At 48.5% G+C, this 19475-nt stretch overlaps 2 protein-coding genes across 12 annotated transcripts in view; both read right to left on the bottom strand.

Moving 5' to 3' along the window:
• Positions 1–15854, bottom strand: part of LOC121833829 (titin homolog) — a 55160-nt gene extending 39306 nt beyond the window's left edge. The window contains exons 1-2 of one of the 2 annotated variants that reach the window (XM_042287512.1): positions 15677–15737; positions 15500–15603 (exon numbers count right to left, since the gene is read on the bottom strand). In XM_042287512.1, the coding sequence (XP_042143446.1) occupies positions 15500–15583 (84 nt within the window). In that variant the 5' untranslated portion in view covers positions 15584–15603; positions 15677–15737. Of the gene's footprint in view, positions 1–15499 lie in introns of both variants that reach the window. The other variant, XM_042287511.1, reaches the window with a different exon arrangement.
• Positions 15855–16093: 239 nt separating this feature from the next.
• The window catches only part of LOC115327111 (F-box/WD repeat-containing protein 1A), a 29628-nt gene continuing 26246 nt past the window's right edge, over positions 16094–19475 (bottom strand). For 5 of the 10 annotated variants that reach the window (XM_029988051.4, XM_029988048.4, XM_040498616.1 and 2 more), the window contains exons 8-10: positions 17750–18012; positions 17506–17695; positions 16094–17414 (exon numbers count right to left, since the gene is read on the bottom strand). In XM_029988051.4, coding sequence (XP_029843911.1) covers positions 17256–17414; positions 17506–17695; positions 17750–18012 — 612 coding nt within the window. In that variant the 3' untranslated portion in view covers positions 16094–17255. Of the gene's footprint in view, positions 17418–17505; positions 17696–17749; positions 18013–19475 lie in introns of all 10 variants that reach the window. The other 5 variants (XM_029988050.4, XM_029988049.2, XM_029988047.4 and 2 more) reach the window with 1 other exon arrangement.

Genomic DNA, 19475 nt, shown 5'->3' with positions numbered 1-19475 from the left:
TGAGTGAGTGATTTATTTGCACTTAAATTGGTGCGCACACGGCACGGCACGCAACTGTTTCCTCCGTGCGTGCCGTGCCGCCCGGTATCGCTGCGAGCAGACGACGCTTGACATCTTGCCGGTTCTGTGTGAAAGGCTGCCCCGGCGGAAACACAACCGAAACTACGATACACAGACACCAAACCCGGTTGCTTTAACCGTTTGACTATTTCCTTTTCGAAATCTGAAAGGTCGTCGGGCACCTAAAAAAGACCACTTCGTCCGATTCCCCGACTCACCGATCATCGTCTGTTATGTGCGTCGAGCGCCGCCATGTCTTCCGAAGGTGGATAAAAATCCAGGAGGCGACATCACACCGGACTCCGATTTTTTGTATCTCAAAAAGAAGGGCCGTAGCGAGTTCGCAATTGAATTTAAAAAAAAAAAAAAAACATGTTTTATGATTGCTGTTATTAAATGTGATATAAATGTTGCCTACAAAGCTTCTAAATTTCATGATGTTTGACGTCACAAATCAAACGAAGCAAGGAGGTGAGAAGCGGGAGAGAAAAACGCCAAAAATAAGAAGGCGCGCACGCGCGTGGTAAATTTATTTTTTTTTTTTTTTGCGCGATGCGGTATTGTTGCGTTGTTATGACTACAACTTGCATCGTTTTAGACAATAAAAATATACGACCTTTGGGGTGTCAGCTCTCCTTTAATGGCTCAGCTTCCGACGTCACAAAAGCCGCGAAATCCTCACCTCAAAGGACGCTGGCCTCGCCTCGGAGGATGCAGGCGACTTGACTAAAGTCCCCCTGCCCTCTGCGTCTCAAGGACTGGACGATAATTTCAGGGGAGCAAACTCTACAATGAAAACAGGACGACGAAATGACAAACGGCTTAGCGTTTTTGTTTTATTGTTTTCGTTCCGTCTTGCACTTTTTTAGAGTTTACTAGCTTGCACTTCTTTATTTTCAATAATACACAAACCAAATTGTAAAAAAAAAAAAAAAAAAACATTCCCTCGAGAAAAAGAAAAAAAGAAGCGAGCGAGAAACGTGGCAGCATATGCACCGTGGAAGCAACTTTGGAATGCTTATTGTCCCTTGGTTTCAAAGCGTACCTATAGTAGGGAACAGGTCAAGAACGAAGTGGAAACTCCTCCCACCCCTTTCGACTTCAGCGGAGCGAACGGTGGAAAGGAAGTCGCCTCCTCTCCCGCGTTCGCTCTACTAAAGTGGAAAGAAGTGGGACGAACTTCTACTTCGTTCTTGACCTGTCACCGACTACAGTTGAATTCTTTAATTGCTGCAGTGGGTAATGTTTATAATCTTCCGTTCTGCACGTGAGTCATGAAAGTAATGAGTTCAATAGTCAAGCGCCAATACCACCTAGAACACAAGGCCTGCGCGTTTCCTCCTCTGAACGTCATCACTAGTAGATCCCCTCAGCGCCCCCTAGCTAGCCCGGATGAGCAACATCGTTTGCTACATCGTCTGCTCCATCGCCTGCTTCAGTGGTTTGTGTAACAGATAATGAAACAGATGCTCACGCCGAGTGTCTCTTGCAAATAGCATACGATGAAGTTAGACGTTCACGTGGAGCGTCAAATGCATGAGCGAAAGTGCCTTACTGCTGCGCGAAGGGCTGAAAAGCCCTTCGTTGGACGCTGGACGCTGACACTGGACGCCATTTTCGAGGGTGCTTCGAAGCGTTCTACCGCAGAACGAGCGCGCGCGCTAGAAATGCGCGTCTCAAAGCCAGGAGCGCGTGCTAGCTCGCGCTCCTGGCCGAGGGAGCGTTCGCGTGCACGTCGCAAATGCACTGGAAGCTCGCTATCAGCTCGCGCTCAACTGTCACGCACACAGCTGCGGCCGCAAGTGAATGCGACGTAGTTGCGACGCGGCCCCTACTCTCGTCAAGCTTCGGGCTGTTTGCCGCTTGGGGCGGGTCGGGGATCTACTAACGAAACGTCATGCGCAGGCCTTGTCTTCTAGGTGGTATTGCAAGCGCTCTCGCTTGACGCTTTATACAGCGGAGCTGTTAGGGTGGAGTTTCCCCAGTTTCGTGTCCGGTACCAAACAAATGTCGACACAAAACTCTGGACAGCTACCGCCATCTATGAGCGACAGCGGCAACCAGATAACCAGTCTGGTTGCCGCCGTCGCTCATAGATGGCGGCAACCTTTCAACCTATCATAGAAGAATGGATTGTTGGGCGAGTTGGTGGGGAATTCATCGTAGGAAACAGCTTGAAAAATAGACGGGGACGAAGAAACACACGTGATGAGCGCAGCGCTCGACCCGTGTGTTTCTTCTTCGTCCTCGTCTGTTTTGCGCGCTACGTTCGTAGTTCAAATAACCAACTACCAAATCACACCTTAATCCCTACATTTATAAATATTTCATTCCCACCATAGCACAGTTTCGCTGGTGTTCCTTCTTCACCAGAGTGGAAAGGCTGAAAGTTTTTTTCAAGAATGATTATTGACCTATACAACTTCAAGCGTGTCATCAAGGTCTCCAACAGAGTCGGCACATTCACGTCTTGCAGCATCGTCCTCCCTAGGTGACAGTGATGTTGAGGCCAACGACGTCGGTCTCTATGTCGCAAGCCTCGAATTCGAAAAAATCTCCAGCCTGTGCGGAACATTCGTTTCGTTAAATAAACTGCCTGGGGAAGTTCTAGTTTGGACACGGATGTTGAAGGACCGCACCGCTTAGCGCGTCTCATCGGTACAGGCAACTTGCCTTGGTCCGGAGGCCCTGTATCCTAATGTAAACCGCCTGCTGAAAATCCTGGCCACCATGCCCGTTAGCACCGCTGAAACGGAACGTTCGTTCTCGAGACTCCGAAGACTCAAGTCATACCTAAGAGCTTCAACTTCCCAGGAGCACTTGCTAGGGGTTGCGCTTTTGAACATTCACCGGAACATTTAAGCCAGCCCCGAAAGTGTTTAGACCCTACAAAATCATAGAAACTGGTACTTTTTTCTGCCCCTTTCTCGTAAAACAACATCGAAGAACGGAAAGAACCCAAAGCATGATCATAGCACGAACATTTCTGAAAAATGTGATCCGCGCAGGAACAATGAGCGTGACGCTTGACTTGCTCATTGCCAGTGCGCATTGCAGTGTCTATGTTTAATCGTATTCTAAACTTCACTATTCTCTGGCACTCTTCCGTAGTTTTTTGTCATTGGATACCCGAGTGTTCCGCAGAGATGTGTACGCACCGGAATATTTTGTGGGCCTGTCTGGACTTTTTTGTTCAAAGCCCAGTATTATATCTTAAGATTGCGTGTTTTCGTTGTTACCGTTAAAGTTTCTCTCTTTCAAGATTGAACGAACGCCCAAGCAATCTTTAAAGATTAAGGATTGCTTGGGCGGGAAGCACTTTGGGTTGAATTCACGGATACTTATGTTGTTCCAACATAAACGCCAGAAAACCGTCAAGTTGTGCGGACCACCTGCGGACTACGTTCAGTGCGTCTTCAAGTTCAAACGGCCGCCTGATCGTTCGAACTGTTGTCTGCTCTTTCAAACGTTTCTGCTTGTCGTCTGCTCTCTTAGACGACGGCGGCCCGAAAACCAAATGTTGGCCCGGTACTTGCGATAACAAGTGCAGGCCTCAGAAGACTAAAGTTTGAAGGTTGGTAAGCAGCTCGGCGTAAACAGTAAATACAAGGAGATGTTGATCATTGTTACCAGTGACCATCACCGACTTGTTATGCCTAATTCACTTGGTCCGATTCTGCTAGCGATTTTCAGTATCGACGTCGACCATCTCAGCTACGGTTCACGTTTTTGCAGCCCGAGCGGCGTCGCGACTGAATATTGCGAGCGAAATCTTTTCATGCGAATCAGGCTTTAGCGTACATACTGCGGCGTCCAAGCGGAATGAATCGCCACATGTCACACTATTTAGGCAAAGTTTCGCAGTGTAGCGAACCTCGGTAATTTCGCTGACGCCGCTCAAGTAGTCAGACATCGCCAGGAAGACGTAGAATCAACAATTCGAACTCGAAAAAGGGCAGGGGGACTCACACCGCCGCCGACAACATTGCATTTCAATAGAACCGTTGCTCTGGGGCAGGGGGCGCGAGCGCGTTCGCAAGACGCGACCATATTATGATGGATGCACCGCCCAGGTGGCTCTGTAACGTTCGATCTTGCACGTGTCACGGTCGAATACAAGCATCTGTCAGCATTTGTAGATGCGCGATAAAAAAACTTCTAAGAAAATAAAATTAAAAAAAAAAAGAGATGCAGCTTGCGGCCGCAGCGTCCCATTAAACATTCCTTTCAGCTTTGATATTTGCATTGCTTTCTTTCATGCTTCTACGAGCACGGACGTTTCACTTTACATGCTAGCGAAGCCAAAGCTACTTCCAAAAGCACGTTCCCCCGAACGATGTTCGCACTGCACGAGCGCACGTGCTTGGCAAGGACACTGAAAGCTCGGAACTCGCTCTTGTATATGCCTCCGCTACGCTGGCACTTATAATGGAACAGATAATAAAAAAACTCTAGTGGGGAAGCGTAATGACGCAAACGCGAGCCAAATATTCTATCTTGCTCGCCTGGAGCGCTGCTCAAAACTTGAGAATAGGGTGCCTACATGTCTGTCTGTCTCAGGGTGAAGACATCCATTGTTGCCCTGAATGTCCCAGCGCGTGACGCTCTCGCGCACTCGGTGCGTGACTTGGGCGGTAAAATGGCGTCTATGCATTAGCCAAAGCTACGCGCTCGAGCTGAGTGACACCGGATCGCGCGCACTTCAAAATGCATAAAAAAACGATCGGGCGGAAAAATGGCTGAGATGTCACCACTCACGCAAAAGAGCGCGTGTGTATGAAGGCACTCTACTTGAGAACTACAAGCCTATGGTTTGTTTATGGGCGACGGCGAGCCTCTTGCCCACACCCCCATCGCGCATGCGCGGCGTCGGTGGCGTCTGCTAGGGGCGCTCCGGTTTGTTTGTAAACATGAGTTGGTGTATAAAGAAGCTTTTCACCTCTCTTTCCTAACGGCGCCCTTTGATACCTCCGACAGGGCGAAGGTCTACAAAGAGCGGTAGGTTGAGAAGATGAGTAGTTTGCAATGATCTGGTGATTTTAATCCAATAAGAGAGAGCACGCAAAACCCGTTTCCACAGCAGCTATGTGTGTGCGTGTGTGCGTGCGTGTGCGTGTGTGTGAGAGACAGAGAAACATAATGAAATATTACTGTGGAGATATTGGCAGCCTTAAAAACGACGCCGGCTACTCCTAACTTGAATGTGGAAGGAAGAAAGAATTATGATAGTTTTAGAGGTGCGAATGGATGAAAAAAGGGGAGGATCACAAGCGTGACACAGTCACAGCACCACAAACACAAAGCGGGTGGATACAGTATCATAAAAGGCAAAAGAGGTAAAGTTCACGAACACAAAACAGGTATACAAGTTAGTCTTCAGCACTGTGGACTTCGTTGTCGTTGTCTGTGTGGAGCTTCGTGGCGGTCCGTCGGCCCAACATTACCGGCGAAGACAACGACGACGGTGCTCCCACGCACGAGCGCGACGGCACGAGAAAACAGAACACTTTCACCTAAGCTCGTAGTCGGTCGCACCATCTCTTCCGGCCTCAACAACGAACGCGCTATAACTTCTTTCGCACACTGCACACAGTTAGGTTCACTTACTCGTACACGTGTTCACGAACATACACACTCATGATTGGGTAAACGCCTGGTCTCAGCACCTAATAGTTATATAAGATGCCACTATTTTCAAAAGTCACACATAATGTCAAGTGCCCTTTTGGGCATTTTGCAGTTTGGCCAAGGCCCTAATATATGAGCTAAATGTAGGGGACGCATCACGTCTGTTCAACGGTTCAAGACGAATCTTCATCCTGTACCTTTCTGTGGCAAAGCGTAGGCAGCCTGAAGTAATCGGAAAAATAATGGTTACCTTTTCAATGAATTCTAAATTACTTTTTCTTTCAAGTAATATAACTGAACACTTTTTAACTTAGAGTAATTGTAATTGTAATTGATTACTTTCTTTTTGTAACATGTTCCTTGACGTCATCATGTCTTCCTTTTTGCTGCTTAGGAGCTGCCTGGCGAGAGCAAAAGGACAGCGTTTGAAAGATTCATCTGGCACCATCAAATACGTAGTGGGGCCTATAAGTTTCATCGCGAGACATCTAACACAAAATGGCAGATTGGGGAAGGTTCTGAAGTGCGCCCCAACGTTGTCAAAGTTACTTGTACAAGCGCGTGTATCTTGGCGTCTCCTTCGCACGAGAGCTCGTGTGGATCAGACGGAAGACAAAATCACGTGCTCTCGAAGCATTGCGGGGCTGCAGCATTGTGGAAGCTACGCTGACCCTTTTCAAAATTCGGTGTCATCTGGTTGCTCAGAAAGCAGAGTCATTTTCGACAAAGAAATGGCGGTCATGAAACTATTTCATCGGGCATCGTCACTTTCGCACGTCAATGGCATATGAGTATTGGTTCTTCTATCACCTCATAATTATTTCTCAATTTGTTTCACTTTCGACGGCTGGAACAGAGGAACTGACCAGTACAAAGCGGCGACCCATAAGCCCCTTGAACAATTTAGCCAGTGCAGTGCAACCGCTAGCCTGGGGTCAACGTTACTAAAACACTCAGTTGGGAAACTCCCATAGAGACAGCTTCGAAAAAGTGGCCCCATTCTGTCTCCGAGCACCGAGCTAATGACGAACACAACGCCACCGTTTCTCCCGCAGCGGCCACTCGAGGAACTGCACCTGAAAGTCCCGCTGAGGCATGGTTGTATAAAAACAATATTAATTGTGCCGCAAAACCCGGCAAACTAAAGATTTTAAAAACATAACGCGCCCCTCTTTTTGTACTTAACTCCAATAAATTTCATACAAGAGTCTTTTCCGTTTGTTTTTACGCAAAAACAGGCTTTCAAAAAGCTCAAGGTGACCACAGTACAGACAAACGATAAAGAGTGGCGCTGTTGTCGCATTTAGCTCGGTCTAGGTGGACGCCAGCGGCCCAGGTTTCGACGGGGAGTTTCCCAACTGAGTGTTTTAGTAACGTTGCCTGGGGTCTTTAACGTGCACCACGCAGTAGTCATACACGACCGCACGCCGGTATCGATGCTCATCCAGATCTACCCACGATCCCTGGATTCTGCAGCGCGAGCGTTCGCTCCACGTGCTCCGAGCAAGTGTGCGCTAGCCCACACGGCCACCGAACCCCCTGTCTCAAAACGACCGCCAATAGTTTGGCACAGTTGCCATCAACGTTACTAAAACACTCAGTTGGGAAACTCGCCGTCGAAACCTGGGCCGCTGGCGTCCACCGAGACCGAGCTAAATACGACAACAGCGCCACTCTTTATCATTTGTCTGTACTGTGGTCACATTGAGCTTTCAGAAAGCATGTTTTTGTGTAAAAACAAACGGAAAAGACTCTTTTTGTACGAAATTTTTTGGAGATTACTACAAAATGAAGGGCGCGTGATGTTTTTATAACCTTTAGTTTGCAGGGTTTTGCGGAACAATTAATATTGTTTTTATACAACCATGCCTCAGCGGTACTTTCAGGCAGCGCGTCCCGACCTAGGTGCATTTTAACTTCGGTAGAAATTCGCGGCGCGTCCGCTCTTCCGCTATATCTGTTTTGGCGCGAAAATGGCCGATTAAAGCCAAAATAGAAGTAACGTGCAGCAACGCCCCAGCGGAGGACTGAGGATTAATTTGGACCACCTGGGCATCTTTTGACGTGCAACCGAAAGACTCGGTTACACGGCGCCTCCTCCACAATAAGCCTCCGTCAGATTGCGGGCACCTCGGCCGGGATTCGAACCCGCTATACATGGGGATCCGTGCAACGAAGGATGTCTTCACCCTGAGACAGACAGACATGTAGGCACCCTACCCTTTATAAAGTTAACGCTTCGTGGTTCTTGACAAGTGCCGCCAACCATTGCTGCAAGAACATGCAAGACACGTCACGAGCCAGTGCTCCACCATTTGCTTCTAAGGGCCGCTCATCTCAGTGCTCCGCCGCCATTTGCTTTCAATGTCCGCATTGGCGCTTTTGACGCAATTGCAAAACACGAACACATTAAAGGGGGTGCAACAAGACAGTGGCGTAGAGGCATTTTGCGTGCACATCGCGTGTGGCAGTCGACGGACAGCAAGTGTCAGTCGTTTCTAAACGATATCAACTTACCTGAACCCTGCGCTACACAAAACGTTCGGAGCCAAAGTCGGCGATAATTTGCTTTACACTCGAGATGGAAATTTAAAACACAGGGATCCCCTCCTGGCGCTGACGAAAAAAGCCGTGATTATCTCATGCCCAGTCAACCGAACTCAATCCACCAGCACTCGAAGAGCCGTCTGATAAAGTGAGGAGCGAAAAATACTTCTCGTGTAGATTTCATCAATGACTGAGAGTTGTGAATGCCGTCCCGTAGTAGTTACCCAGTGATGTGACTGGTCCGAGTCATTTTGGAGCACCTTTTGGAGCAGCAAAAGTACTTTTAGAGAACATGCACACACTTCATTTTTATTCATACCACTGCGAATATTATATGTTAAGATTCTTGTGTTGGGCCTATTTAACTAAAAGACATATCTACTTTACCTTCTCACTTCTGTGCAGCCTTTCGTTGGCATCTACTGCACGACAGGTTTGAGTTGCACAAACACAAAAATAGCTGTTTGGTTGCTCACAGAAACACCATATATGCATGGCAACAAGATCCTTGTTGATGAAAAGCAGTATAGACGGCTTTGCATAGTTTTTGTTGGTATGAAATGAAATGTTAACCAAATAGTATATATTACTCTGAAATAATGTTAGAATAGAGTAATCTTGAGCACAGAAATTGATGTTTTATTAGAGTTATCGAGGTTGTAATAAAATTAAACTTACAAATTCAGATTAGAAAAACTTTGGTCATTGAAAACAATCCAGACAAACTGGTTATGTTTATTCCCAAGCCTCCTTCCGCTGCTTTATCTAATTCAGGTTCAATTAAGGGTCAAGGCCGTAGCGCTTGGAGGCATGACGTCACCAACGTCAGAAGGAGGAGGAGGAGGAGGAGGCGATCCTGGAAGTTGGGCTTCTCCTTAGGCTCCCCCTTGGGTTTTTCCACTTTTCTGCTCTTCTTTCTTTCCGAACAGTCGGATATCCGAACGCCGTGGTAGTTGTACTGCCGATTTCAAAATGTTGCTAAGTGTGAGTTCACCCCTTTGCATAAGTTTGCATTTTTATAATAAAAAAAGCATGCTATATCCATTTATTTTATGTCTGAGGTTGGAAATGCAAGTTTGTATATTTTCTACAACGAAAGACACAAAACTACTGCCTTGACGCAGAGGCCCACTGCCGGTTGCAGCCGTCATAGACCCTAGTCAGTCAGTCAGTAAAACGTTTATTATTTGACCGAAAAAAAGAAAGAGAAAGGAGAGAATGCAGCGGTGGCCGGACGCCTGGCTGCTAGGCCGTGAGGGAAGTCAGATATGCGCTTGCAGTCCCGCCTCGAACACGAAGTCGAGGAGGGTCCGCAGCACACGCTTACGTGCACCCTCTGTTCCTGGAGGGTGCACGTAAGACCCTTTTACAAATTCAGTGCCATCTAGAGGCTGAAATATCAGTCCAAATTGTTGTGTGCTCATGGCGGATAAAATCTTGTATCTCTTCATCAACGGTAGACGTACCGTTGATCACACGTTAGCAGTCGTACTGCACTGGCAAAACTGCTCATCTAGTGTAAACCAGTGTCGCCCCATTATGGCAGACCGACCTTACGCTGTATAAATCACTAAACGTCCAATTTGACTTTGATTTTGGGAGACGTACGAAAATTACGGTGTTTTTCGATGAACAGTTATTTCTCTATTGGTTTCAGTTTCGAATGTGTCAAGAAACTACCCCTATGTACATTTCATTGTCACGAGCTGTTTGGGGCGTGCCGAAACCAAGCGTTCCAATGACTTACATGACAGCCTCAAATGCGTAGCGCATAGAAGCTTAGAAAGGCTGGTTCACACACTTGCGTGAGTTCGACCGAATGCGACTTCAACGGCTTGCGGCGTTAATTTTTTTACGGATTGCTATGGCAACGGGGCTATCGAGTTGGCTGCAGGTGATGATAGCTAGTGATGGGACGAATCTTTATCCGAATCGAGATTCGGAGCCGAATCTGGAGATTCGGAAAGATTCGGAAGAGTAGCCGAATCTCAAGCGATTCGGAAAAGTTCGGAAAGATTCCGAGCGTTGCCATGGTTGCCAGATCACGTTGATGAGTGTTTCAACTTTTCGTAATATTAAATTCACTAAATTTTATGAAGTGCACAAAATAATATTGTAATATAATATTATAGTAATAAAACAAACGTTCCGCTTTGTTTATATTTGCGTGTTTGTCGAGAACCCAGCCAGACATCGTGGGAAAATTTAATTGGTTTCGGTTTCGGATTATGACCCATGCTTGGTGCACGTGGAAATACAAGTGCATGTTTTCATCGCCGCAAGAGATGATGCCGTACGTGCTGTGGCACACAACTGAGTATGTTCGATTCGATTATCTTCAGCAAAGTAGAAATTTGGGCTAGTTGGTTCATGATCAGAATATACAGCGCCAAAAAAAACGACAGGACAAAGAGGAGAGTAAACAGGACGAGGCGCATCGTTTTTTTTTTTTTTTTGGCGCTGTATATTCTGATCGATTATCTTCAACGTGTGTCCACTGAGGTATTATCGGAACAAGGGAAACAACCTGATTCCTGAAACTCTTTGCGCCGTAACCTGCACTGCATTTGTACCTTTCTGGTTAATGATATCCGATTTTGTTAGTGTTTGTTTCGACGTTAGACACCCCTGTTGTTTCTTTTTCGTCAAATAAAGTTCACGTCCACAAAACGTGCTGCCGAGAACGGAGAAACGACAGTGCGAATTAGCGACGTTTTTCTTCCCCACCGGTGCCGGTACGCGGTCGAAGTTGTTACGAACATTCATCTCGCTCTCGCGCCTTACAGGTACTGACATACGCAGCTCTAGAGAAGGAGACGAATCATTTCCTTGCCTGAATATATTTATTGTGCGTTGCGCCACATTATGTATAATACGCAGCATTTCGCCACATTTTACCGATCACCGTGAAACCGCACAGGAACCGAGACCGTGCGTTGGTTAGGCCTACGTCAACCACACCGATCAGCTCAGCTGGATCTGGGCGTGTGCCAGGGTTTAGAATGACAGTACAGTACATACCATACGACGTACGTTGAAATAAACAAGACGAAATCTGGTTATATGCAGTAACAGTACCTAAAAACAAACAAACTGACCCGGGGGCGGATGCAGGAATTTCCTGAGGGGGGGGGGGGGGGGGGGGGGGGGGGTCAGGTGTTGGTCAGCGTACCATATGTTCAGGAAACCCCTACCCCCCCCTCCCTCGTTTCACGCCCTAAATTTTACACATGCAGAAATCAAGAGGGGGGTCAGGACATCCGGACCCCCCCTCTAAATCCGCCCCTGCTGACCGCGTTTGCGAGCTTTACGACAAGGTTCACGCTGCTGTTGCTGCCGTCTTCAACCAGCGACGAATCGGACGAATCTCCGAATGTGCCGAATATTCGTCGCGGGAAGTTCGGAAATTTCCGAATCTGGGCGAATCCGAATCTCCGGTGATTCGTCCCATCACTAATGATAGCCATCGAGTTGGCTGCAGACTGAATTTCGGAAAGGGTCTATTCGGCTCGAAAGTTGAAACTGCACGGGTGTCGCCTCGGGGTATTCAGTCGTTCCTTTCTGGGTGTTCTTTCGTGTGCTTGTAAGATTCGAGTGTCGACGAAGAACATCGAGACGCTGCAGAAGAAGAAGATTGGCATAAAAGTCACTGGCGAGCTTAAGCACGACGGCGACGTCTTCGGGTATATAACCCGCTGTTGGCTTCCAAAAGTGCTTTCCGTCATGCCGCGTTTTAATGGCATGTGTGCATGTTTGTCTGTATTTTGTGCTACGGCTTCTGTGTTCTGTTTCTGCTCTGGCTCGGGAGACTGCGCGAAGCCTCTCGGGTTGTCTGAGGTTGAAGTACCCAAATTTACTTACGGTGGTGGCTTGGCTGCATGGATACCTTTAAGAGGTAAGAACTCTCTCTTTTTTCTTTCTTTCTTCGTATGGAACGCTGTACCTTGTCTCATCCTACCATGGACTAAAGGCCAAAGCCGCGGGCCGCCCAGGTCCAATCCCATTCCACGCTAAACTAGGGTGGAAGAATAATGCTCCGAACACAAAAAACACTGCATCATTTCTACGGCTTCGACACTGCAAACAGCCTGTACGTCGTGTTTTTTTTTTTTTTTTTTGCAATGTAAGATTGTTGAGTCACTCACTGCTATTCGATTCGAGCCACTGTCCCCCACTCCCCATCAATGATTCGAGACGCGGGCACTGATACGTGCGTTAAAGCGCAATACCACACAGTTTCTAAGTGGCTCGTGATTGGGTCTGGCAGTCCGTAGCTTTTGCCTTTAGTCCATCGTAGGGTGAGACGAAGCGTACGCGATAGTATCACGCGTCCGTATCTCTGTCTTTATCAAGACCTCCGCCTTTCGTCCGAGCTATAGACCTTTGCACAAATCGCCTTCTAGGCGCTGTGCCGTCTGTGTCTGCTGGGCTGTGGAACTGGAACGCCTTCTGAGCATGCACTGTTGCTCTACTGTGCAGTGCGGCTCAGTGACTCAGCATTTTTCGCCCGGGGATAAGCGATGGAAAGGTCTATATAGCTCAGGAAGGTTTTGCTGTTCTGTTGATGCATCGGTCGCGGTGCAAGATCCCCTTTTCTCTGGAGGTCATCGGAAATGGCGTCATGTGCAAGTATGACGAGCCGAAACAACGGACCCGGTAGAACATTGGATGCACATTGCTGGCGGTGGAAAGTGATCCTATGGGGATGTTTATTGTAAACAAAGTTTGCACACGCTAAGAGTGTCGTACGAAAAAGGTCCTTCTGCACCAACCGTGGATGGGAGCAACCGAGAAGGAACGTTTTCGGACTGCGCTCTTCCGTGGAGCTTGTCAACTGTTCGATTTAAAGCTCCAGCCGTTATTTGCTCGTCGTCGATCAGCTAGAATATCACAGCATTTGCCGGGCAAAACATGAAATATCGTTTATACACACACACACACACACACACTACAAATGCACGACGGCTGTCGCGTATCGTTTTAAAGAGCCCCTGAAAATTAAAAAAAAAAATTATATATATATTGTTTTCTTTGAACAATCTCGTTGGGACACGCGTGGCAAAAAATAAATTTTACGCGAAAAAAAATGTTGAGCAATACTGACGGCGAGAGATTTATTTGAAATTCTGTGCGCAAAGTGCACGACGTCACGGGTCATTCCGGAATGACCACCTCGGTCGTTCGCTCTTTCCACCTCCACGCGAAGGAGAAGCCGATCCACCTCTCCTCCACGCGCCCGAAATGCAGAGAAAGAAAACAAATGAAAAGAAGGTGACGACCGACTAAATCGCGTCTCGCGCCGTCAATATTGTTCTAATATTTTTTAAACATTTTCTTCTCAGGGGCCCTTTAAAAAGCCACTAAAAAGTTTTTTTTTTTTTTTTTTTTTTAGGTTCGGTTGGGACACGTGTGTCAAAAAATGAACTTTACACGAAAAAAAGAATTCGAGAAACATTGACGGCGCGAGATTCATTTCAAATTCTGCACGTCCCGTCCATGACGTCACAGAATGGTCATACACTCTTTCCACCTCAACGTGATGGCCAAGCCGATCGACGCGCCCGAAATGCCGAGAGAAAACAAGTGCAAATGTGACCACCCACAAAATCGCGTCTCGCGCCAGCAATATTAAAGAAAACATTTTTTTTTGTCCAAGTAAAATTTCTTTTTTGACATACGTGTCCCGACCAGACTTTAAAAAAAAAAAAAAAAAAAAAAAAAAAAAAATTTTCAGTGGTTCTTTAACGATTTCCAAACACCTTTCCTGTTATTTAACTTTTCTATTGCGTTTTAACACTCAATATTTCTATCCCACGATTCCATGTTTTCACGAGAGAACAGTACAACCACAGCAAATAATTTTGTAGGATCTTGTCACCGACAATAGAAACGGCAGGGCGTGTCTTTCGAACGGCAAGCCTCCAGCAGGCGCTCCATGCCTTCGGCCGTGCTTTGGCTGCGCGCGCGCTCTCAAGGTGCGCGAGACGCCGAAGCGCTGTCGAAGGCAGGAAGCTCGCGTTGGAGGCAGGACAACTTAAGCTCCTCCCTGAGGAAGAGCTTTGAGTTCTCCCGCCTCTTTTTGTAAAAACTCTTTTTTTTTTTCTTTTTTGTAAAAACAAACTTTCAGAACAGTTGCGACTGCGCGAAACATCAAATAAATCCGACATAAAAAAAAAAAAAAAAAATTATGAAAACTTTGCAGTCGTTAGGCCAACCTTGAGATGGAGGCGGACCAGTGAGCGGGGAGTTGACGCTCTACAACCATGGGCACACCAAAAGTGCAATCCTAAAAGCAGTACTGGGGCCTCTAAACTCGTCGAACACAAAGTTGGGGACGAAGTACACAGTGCGCACCGAGTGGACTATCACGACGTTGACTTCGCGCTTTTGTCGCCGGCGTCCAATCGGCGCGCTCCGCGAACTTTCGGCTCGAACTTGGTGCTTGACGAGTTTAGGTCCCTTGGTCAGTACAGAACTAAGATGCGATCGAATGACAAAGACCAGTACGACGCTTGCGCAATTTGTTTTGTGAAGCTGTCCAAATGAGAGACGTGAGGGTGATTTGGGAATCCGTCACATCTCCCGAATTGTCCAGGCCTGCGCACAGATAAGAACTGGGCGAAGAAACTGAATTTCAACTAAATACAATTATTCTCCCAACGCACACAAGCAAACGTGAAAAGTTCACTCGAATGGTCAAGGTTTGTAGACCACAGACGCCAACTTAAGTAAGGAAAAGGGGACACGCCCAAACGGGTAAGCAACGGCAACCAGAAAGCCCGGTCGTCGAGCACCGGCCTTGCAGGGGGGTGCAGGCCCTCGGAAAACAGCAGGCAGTTTAGAGCGACTTTGACAAACTCCCCCGGTCTCGAGCGGGTTCCCGACTACTTGGCACAAGTTTAAGCAACCACCCATTATTTTTATACCACCCTGATGGCCGCCGGCTTATGGGAGGCACCTGCTCTGCATCAGCCCTCTGTTCTGTGCCATACACACAAGGTCACCACAGAGCCAATAGTTTTCTTTTTTACTTGGCCAGTGGCCACGGCTTCCTCTCCATGTATACCGACACACACGAAAAACACAGGCCCCGCGTTTTCAAGGTCTCCCTTGTGGCACAGAAGCCACAGATCCACCCGCTCCGGAGCAGTTAAACTGCAGAGAACTCTTCCGCGTACTTGCTTCTACCAAATGTCCAATCAAACGGAGCTAGGTCAAAGCCATAGTAACAAGCGCGACAGCGAACATCGAGAGCCCTACTCACTTGCAAGAGGGCGATTACCAGCCGGGTGTTTCCCGACTGTACGGCGATGCTGCTGATCGTAGTCGTGGTCGCAACGCTAGCCATCACCTCACTGCTATGGCCACCTGTTGACATGCCGCATGTCCAGCGGGTCAACAACACTACCGCTGCTTACAACCGGGCCTTTTGGCAACTTACTCCACCAGTCGAACTCCGGGGTTGCAGACGCTCCTCTCGGGAAGCTGCCAGCGTGAAACTGGGCCCAGGCGCCAAATTTAGGCAACGACTCGGGCCACGTGGCCAGCCCTTAAAATAGCTCGCATCAAGAGCGGCAAGCAGCATGGTCGCAGCCGCCGACGGCAAACTACGAACCAACGGAGCTCAGCCCCGAGCTTCTCTGCACTGCTCCACCGCGGGAAGAGGGAGGGGTGCCGCAGATGTAGCTATTTTTTCTTCTTTTTGCCCCCCGCGAAATAGCGCGCGGTCAGCCCGGCAGATGCTGTCGCATCGCGGCAAGGCCCAGCCAAGTGCTTCAGACTGAGAGCGCGAGGAAGCAGCATGGGTCGCGAGCCCCTAAGGCCATCGTACAAGGTTAGCAACACAAGAGTCAAGGGCTGAATTCCTACTGGCAACATCATTTATTTACAATCAAAAATGCTACAACTTTTTTCTTCTTGCTCCATAAAGCAGCTTTGGAATGCAGGCAAATATCTCATCAAGGTGACCATTCCAAACCAATTTCCTGGCAAACCCGTGAAAAATAAATAACCCTCAATCGCCTCAAGCCACTATCTTTATAAACGAGTTCCTCTCTTGGTCATTCTAAGTTCAACAAGCCGAAGAGGCAGCTGTGAACTAGGGTCATTAGCAAACATCAATTGCACCTTGAGTGAAAAGTTTGCTTCACCATTCAAAACAGATCCTTGCAGGAGACACCAGGTGATGCAACAACATCCTCCAAACACGGACACCACGCTTGCACACACACACAGTCACACACACACACCCAGAGAGAAGAGCACAGCCAATGTAGTTCTACTGCAGCTCTCGTATCTCAAAAAGTAACACTCACAACAAGGCCTAGTTCCACCATCGCACCCAGGAAACAGGGTGGGCTTGTTAGGGGAGCCAGCATCCTGGCTGGACTTGCTAAGCTCTGGGAGTGACTGCCGCCACCACAACGCTTGGGGACCCAGTTGTGTACAAATGCCCATCCCACGACTGGTGAATCAAAAGCAGCCCACCAATCAAAAATCCAGCTATACAGCATCCAAGTTCTGGGATGGAAGATTGCCAGGACACCAGGGCCAAGAGCTGCCTGCACAGCCCATACGGGAAAGGCTCCTGGCCAAGAGCAGCCCCCGACAGCAGAGGGGTCAAGCTAGATTGTTAGGGAACCGAGTAACACCTCGAGGATCTACATTGTCCGCGACACCAAACGCGCTTCGTTCACCGCTCTCGGGAGGTTGGGCGCCCTGGGCCACCCAGGAGACAAACCAACACACGAGCCTATAGAGTACTTTGCTTGCTGTTGCAGGACACTTCACTAACCCTCCAGGGCAGCACCACACCTGTCACAAAGCTATCACAAAGCCAAAGGTGGAACCCCCACAGTCTCAAAATCCTCAGCAGCCGTCTCATCAACCACTGATTGAGTTAGAAAGAAAAACCTTACAACAAGCACCTCCCCTTCCACAAAGAAAATGCCACCACTGGCCCAGCACTGTCCACATCGTGCCCAGTCTCAAGAGTCAGTCTCCCCGGGGGACAGTGGGTGTCACTTGTTCACATAGGTGTAGGTACGGGGTGGCAGGGGGGAGGACGCAGCTTCCGAGGGCAAATGCAGAAAGTCCCAGATGAGAATGGTGTCGTCGTGCGAAGACGAGACGATCTGGAAGTCATCGAACTGGAGCCGGAACACTCGGCCACTGTGCTCCTGCAACAGTGCCAGAGACCGAGCCGTAAGGGCCCCTGCCACAACAACCACTGGGGACCCAGTCCCTCTACACACTACCGGGATCACTCACCACAAGTGTTCTCAGGCACAGGGTGCCCGCAGGAGCTCGAGGGTCCAGGGCTGCCGCCAGGTCCCAGACCTTGATCTTGCCATCGTAGGCGCCAGAGACAATGCGCTTCGAGTCGAAGCGGATGCAGCGCACCAGCTCTTCGTGCCCCTCCAGCACACGCAGACAGGCACCACACTCTATGTCCCAGAGCCTGAAGACAAGGACACACTTGCAGCCCTCGTAGAGAGGCCTGGCATCCACTCACCTGATGGTGTTGTCCGAGCTGCCAGAGACCACTAGCCGATCACGATACTGCAGGCAGGCGATGCCACGCTTGTGCCCGTTGAGGGTGCGCACAAACTCGCAGTTCGGGGTACCCCACACCTTGATGGTGCGGTCACCAGAAGCAGACACCACATAGCGCTCATCAAAGTCCACCACATTCACAGCTGCCCGGTGTCCGACTAGCACCCTCCGCAGGTTGATCTCACGGGGAGCCACCATGTCCCAGACAGCAATCGAGCGATCCTGCAACACAATTTGCATTCTCACTGTAATCAAGAAGCTCTAGGATGGTTAGACACAACACTATTGCCACCACTGAAACAACCCCATGCGGTGGTTACAATATTTATACAATATTTCTAAGGCAAGTGACGAGTCTGTCCTTGACACTCTTAGACTAGTTTTGGACTCTTGAACAGATGTGGTCTTCTGAGAACCATAGTATTGAAACTTGCAAGTTTCTTTCAAAAACACTGTTCATTACCACCTGTGTGAATTTGTCCAGACTCTTAAAGGGGAACATTACTCCAAAAGGCCAACTTTAGAACCGTTTGTCTTATAGGCGACATTCACTTGACGTCACTCGCTAGGTTCGCTGGCATCGCCCACCACGGTCGCCATCTTCGAGGTCTCTTTCTATTGCGGGTGTCGTCTGGCCGGACCTTTTGAGCGTGGTTAAGCAGCATTTTACAACTTCAAAGGGTCTTTTTGACCGAAACTAGGTGTTATTCTTTTACTTTGGTGCTTTTGAATCGCTGTAGGAGTATTTTTTTGTGTTCTCGTTTGTTTTTGTCGCTATCTGACTCGTTCACCGCAACCGCGTTGCTCCCTCGGCTCCATGAAAAGCTCTGTGTCGCGCGCCGTGCCCACGGCGGTAGCTCTTGCAAGAACTGATTTTTCTACTTTGGTGCTTTTGCAGCACGGTGTGATTACTCTGTGTTTTGCTAGTTTCTTTATTGTTTTCCTCTAGCGGATTTTCTGCACTACAGCCGTGTAACCGTGTTGCTCCATCGCCTCTGTGTCGTGCATACGTCGTGCCTTCGGTGTTCGTTCCTGTGCAGAAACATATCGTGCGACTCACAGAGTGTGCAGATTATGAAAAATGCGGCGCATTTTTCATTAGCCCAAGCGATTTAAAAATCGCATGTAAGCGATTTGGCGAGCGGCGAGACAAGCGACGGCGACCCACTTCGCCGTCGCTTTGCTGCTGCTCTGTCACTCGCGCAAGGAGGCAAACCGCATGAAAGCGACAGGAGCACACGACCAAGGCAATGAGCGCTAAGTTTTCTAAAACTCCCAAAACCGAGCTACGCGACGAGCGACAATGAAGGGCAAACCGCATGTAAGCGATGTAGCAAGCGACGGCGACAGCGACGGAGATTTCTCACAGTCGGTGGTCACGTCCCTCGGTTTTTGGATTTCTAGAAAACGTTGCTAATCGCCTTGGTCGCTTGCTCCCGTCGTTTTCATGCAGTTTGCCTTGTCGCGCGAGTGACCGAGCGACAGCGAAGCGGGTCGTCGTCGCTTGTCTCGTCACTGTCGCCGTCGCTCGTCTCGTCCCGTCGCTCGCTAAATTGCTTACGTGCGGTTCAGCCTTTACACACGGTACTCGGCGGCAACAAGGAAACTAAAACGGCCCGCCCCTGAGATAAACCTTTTTTCTCTTTTTTGTTCAACGAAGCTTCTTCAACTATATGAAATTAGCA

The sequence above is a fragment of the Ixodes scapularis genome, unplaced genomic scaffold, assembly GCF_016920785.2.
Source record: "Ixodes scapularis isolate PalLabHiFi unplaced genomic scaffold, ASM1692078v2 PGA_scaffold9__187_contigs__length_104089568, whole genome shotgun sequence".
In the NCBI taxonomy this organism is placed as follows: domain Eukaryota; kingdom Metazoa; phylum Arthropoda; class Arachnida; order Ixodida; family Ixodidae; genus Ixodes; species Ixodes scapularis.
Note: the sequence above shows the minus strand (reverse complement) of the source record. Positions and strands in the feature narration are given on the sequence as shown.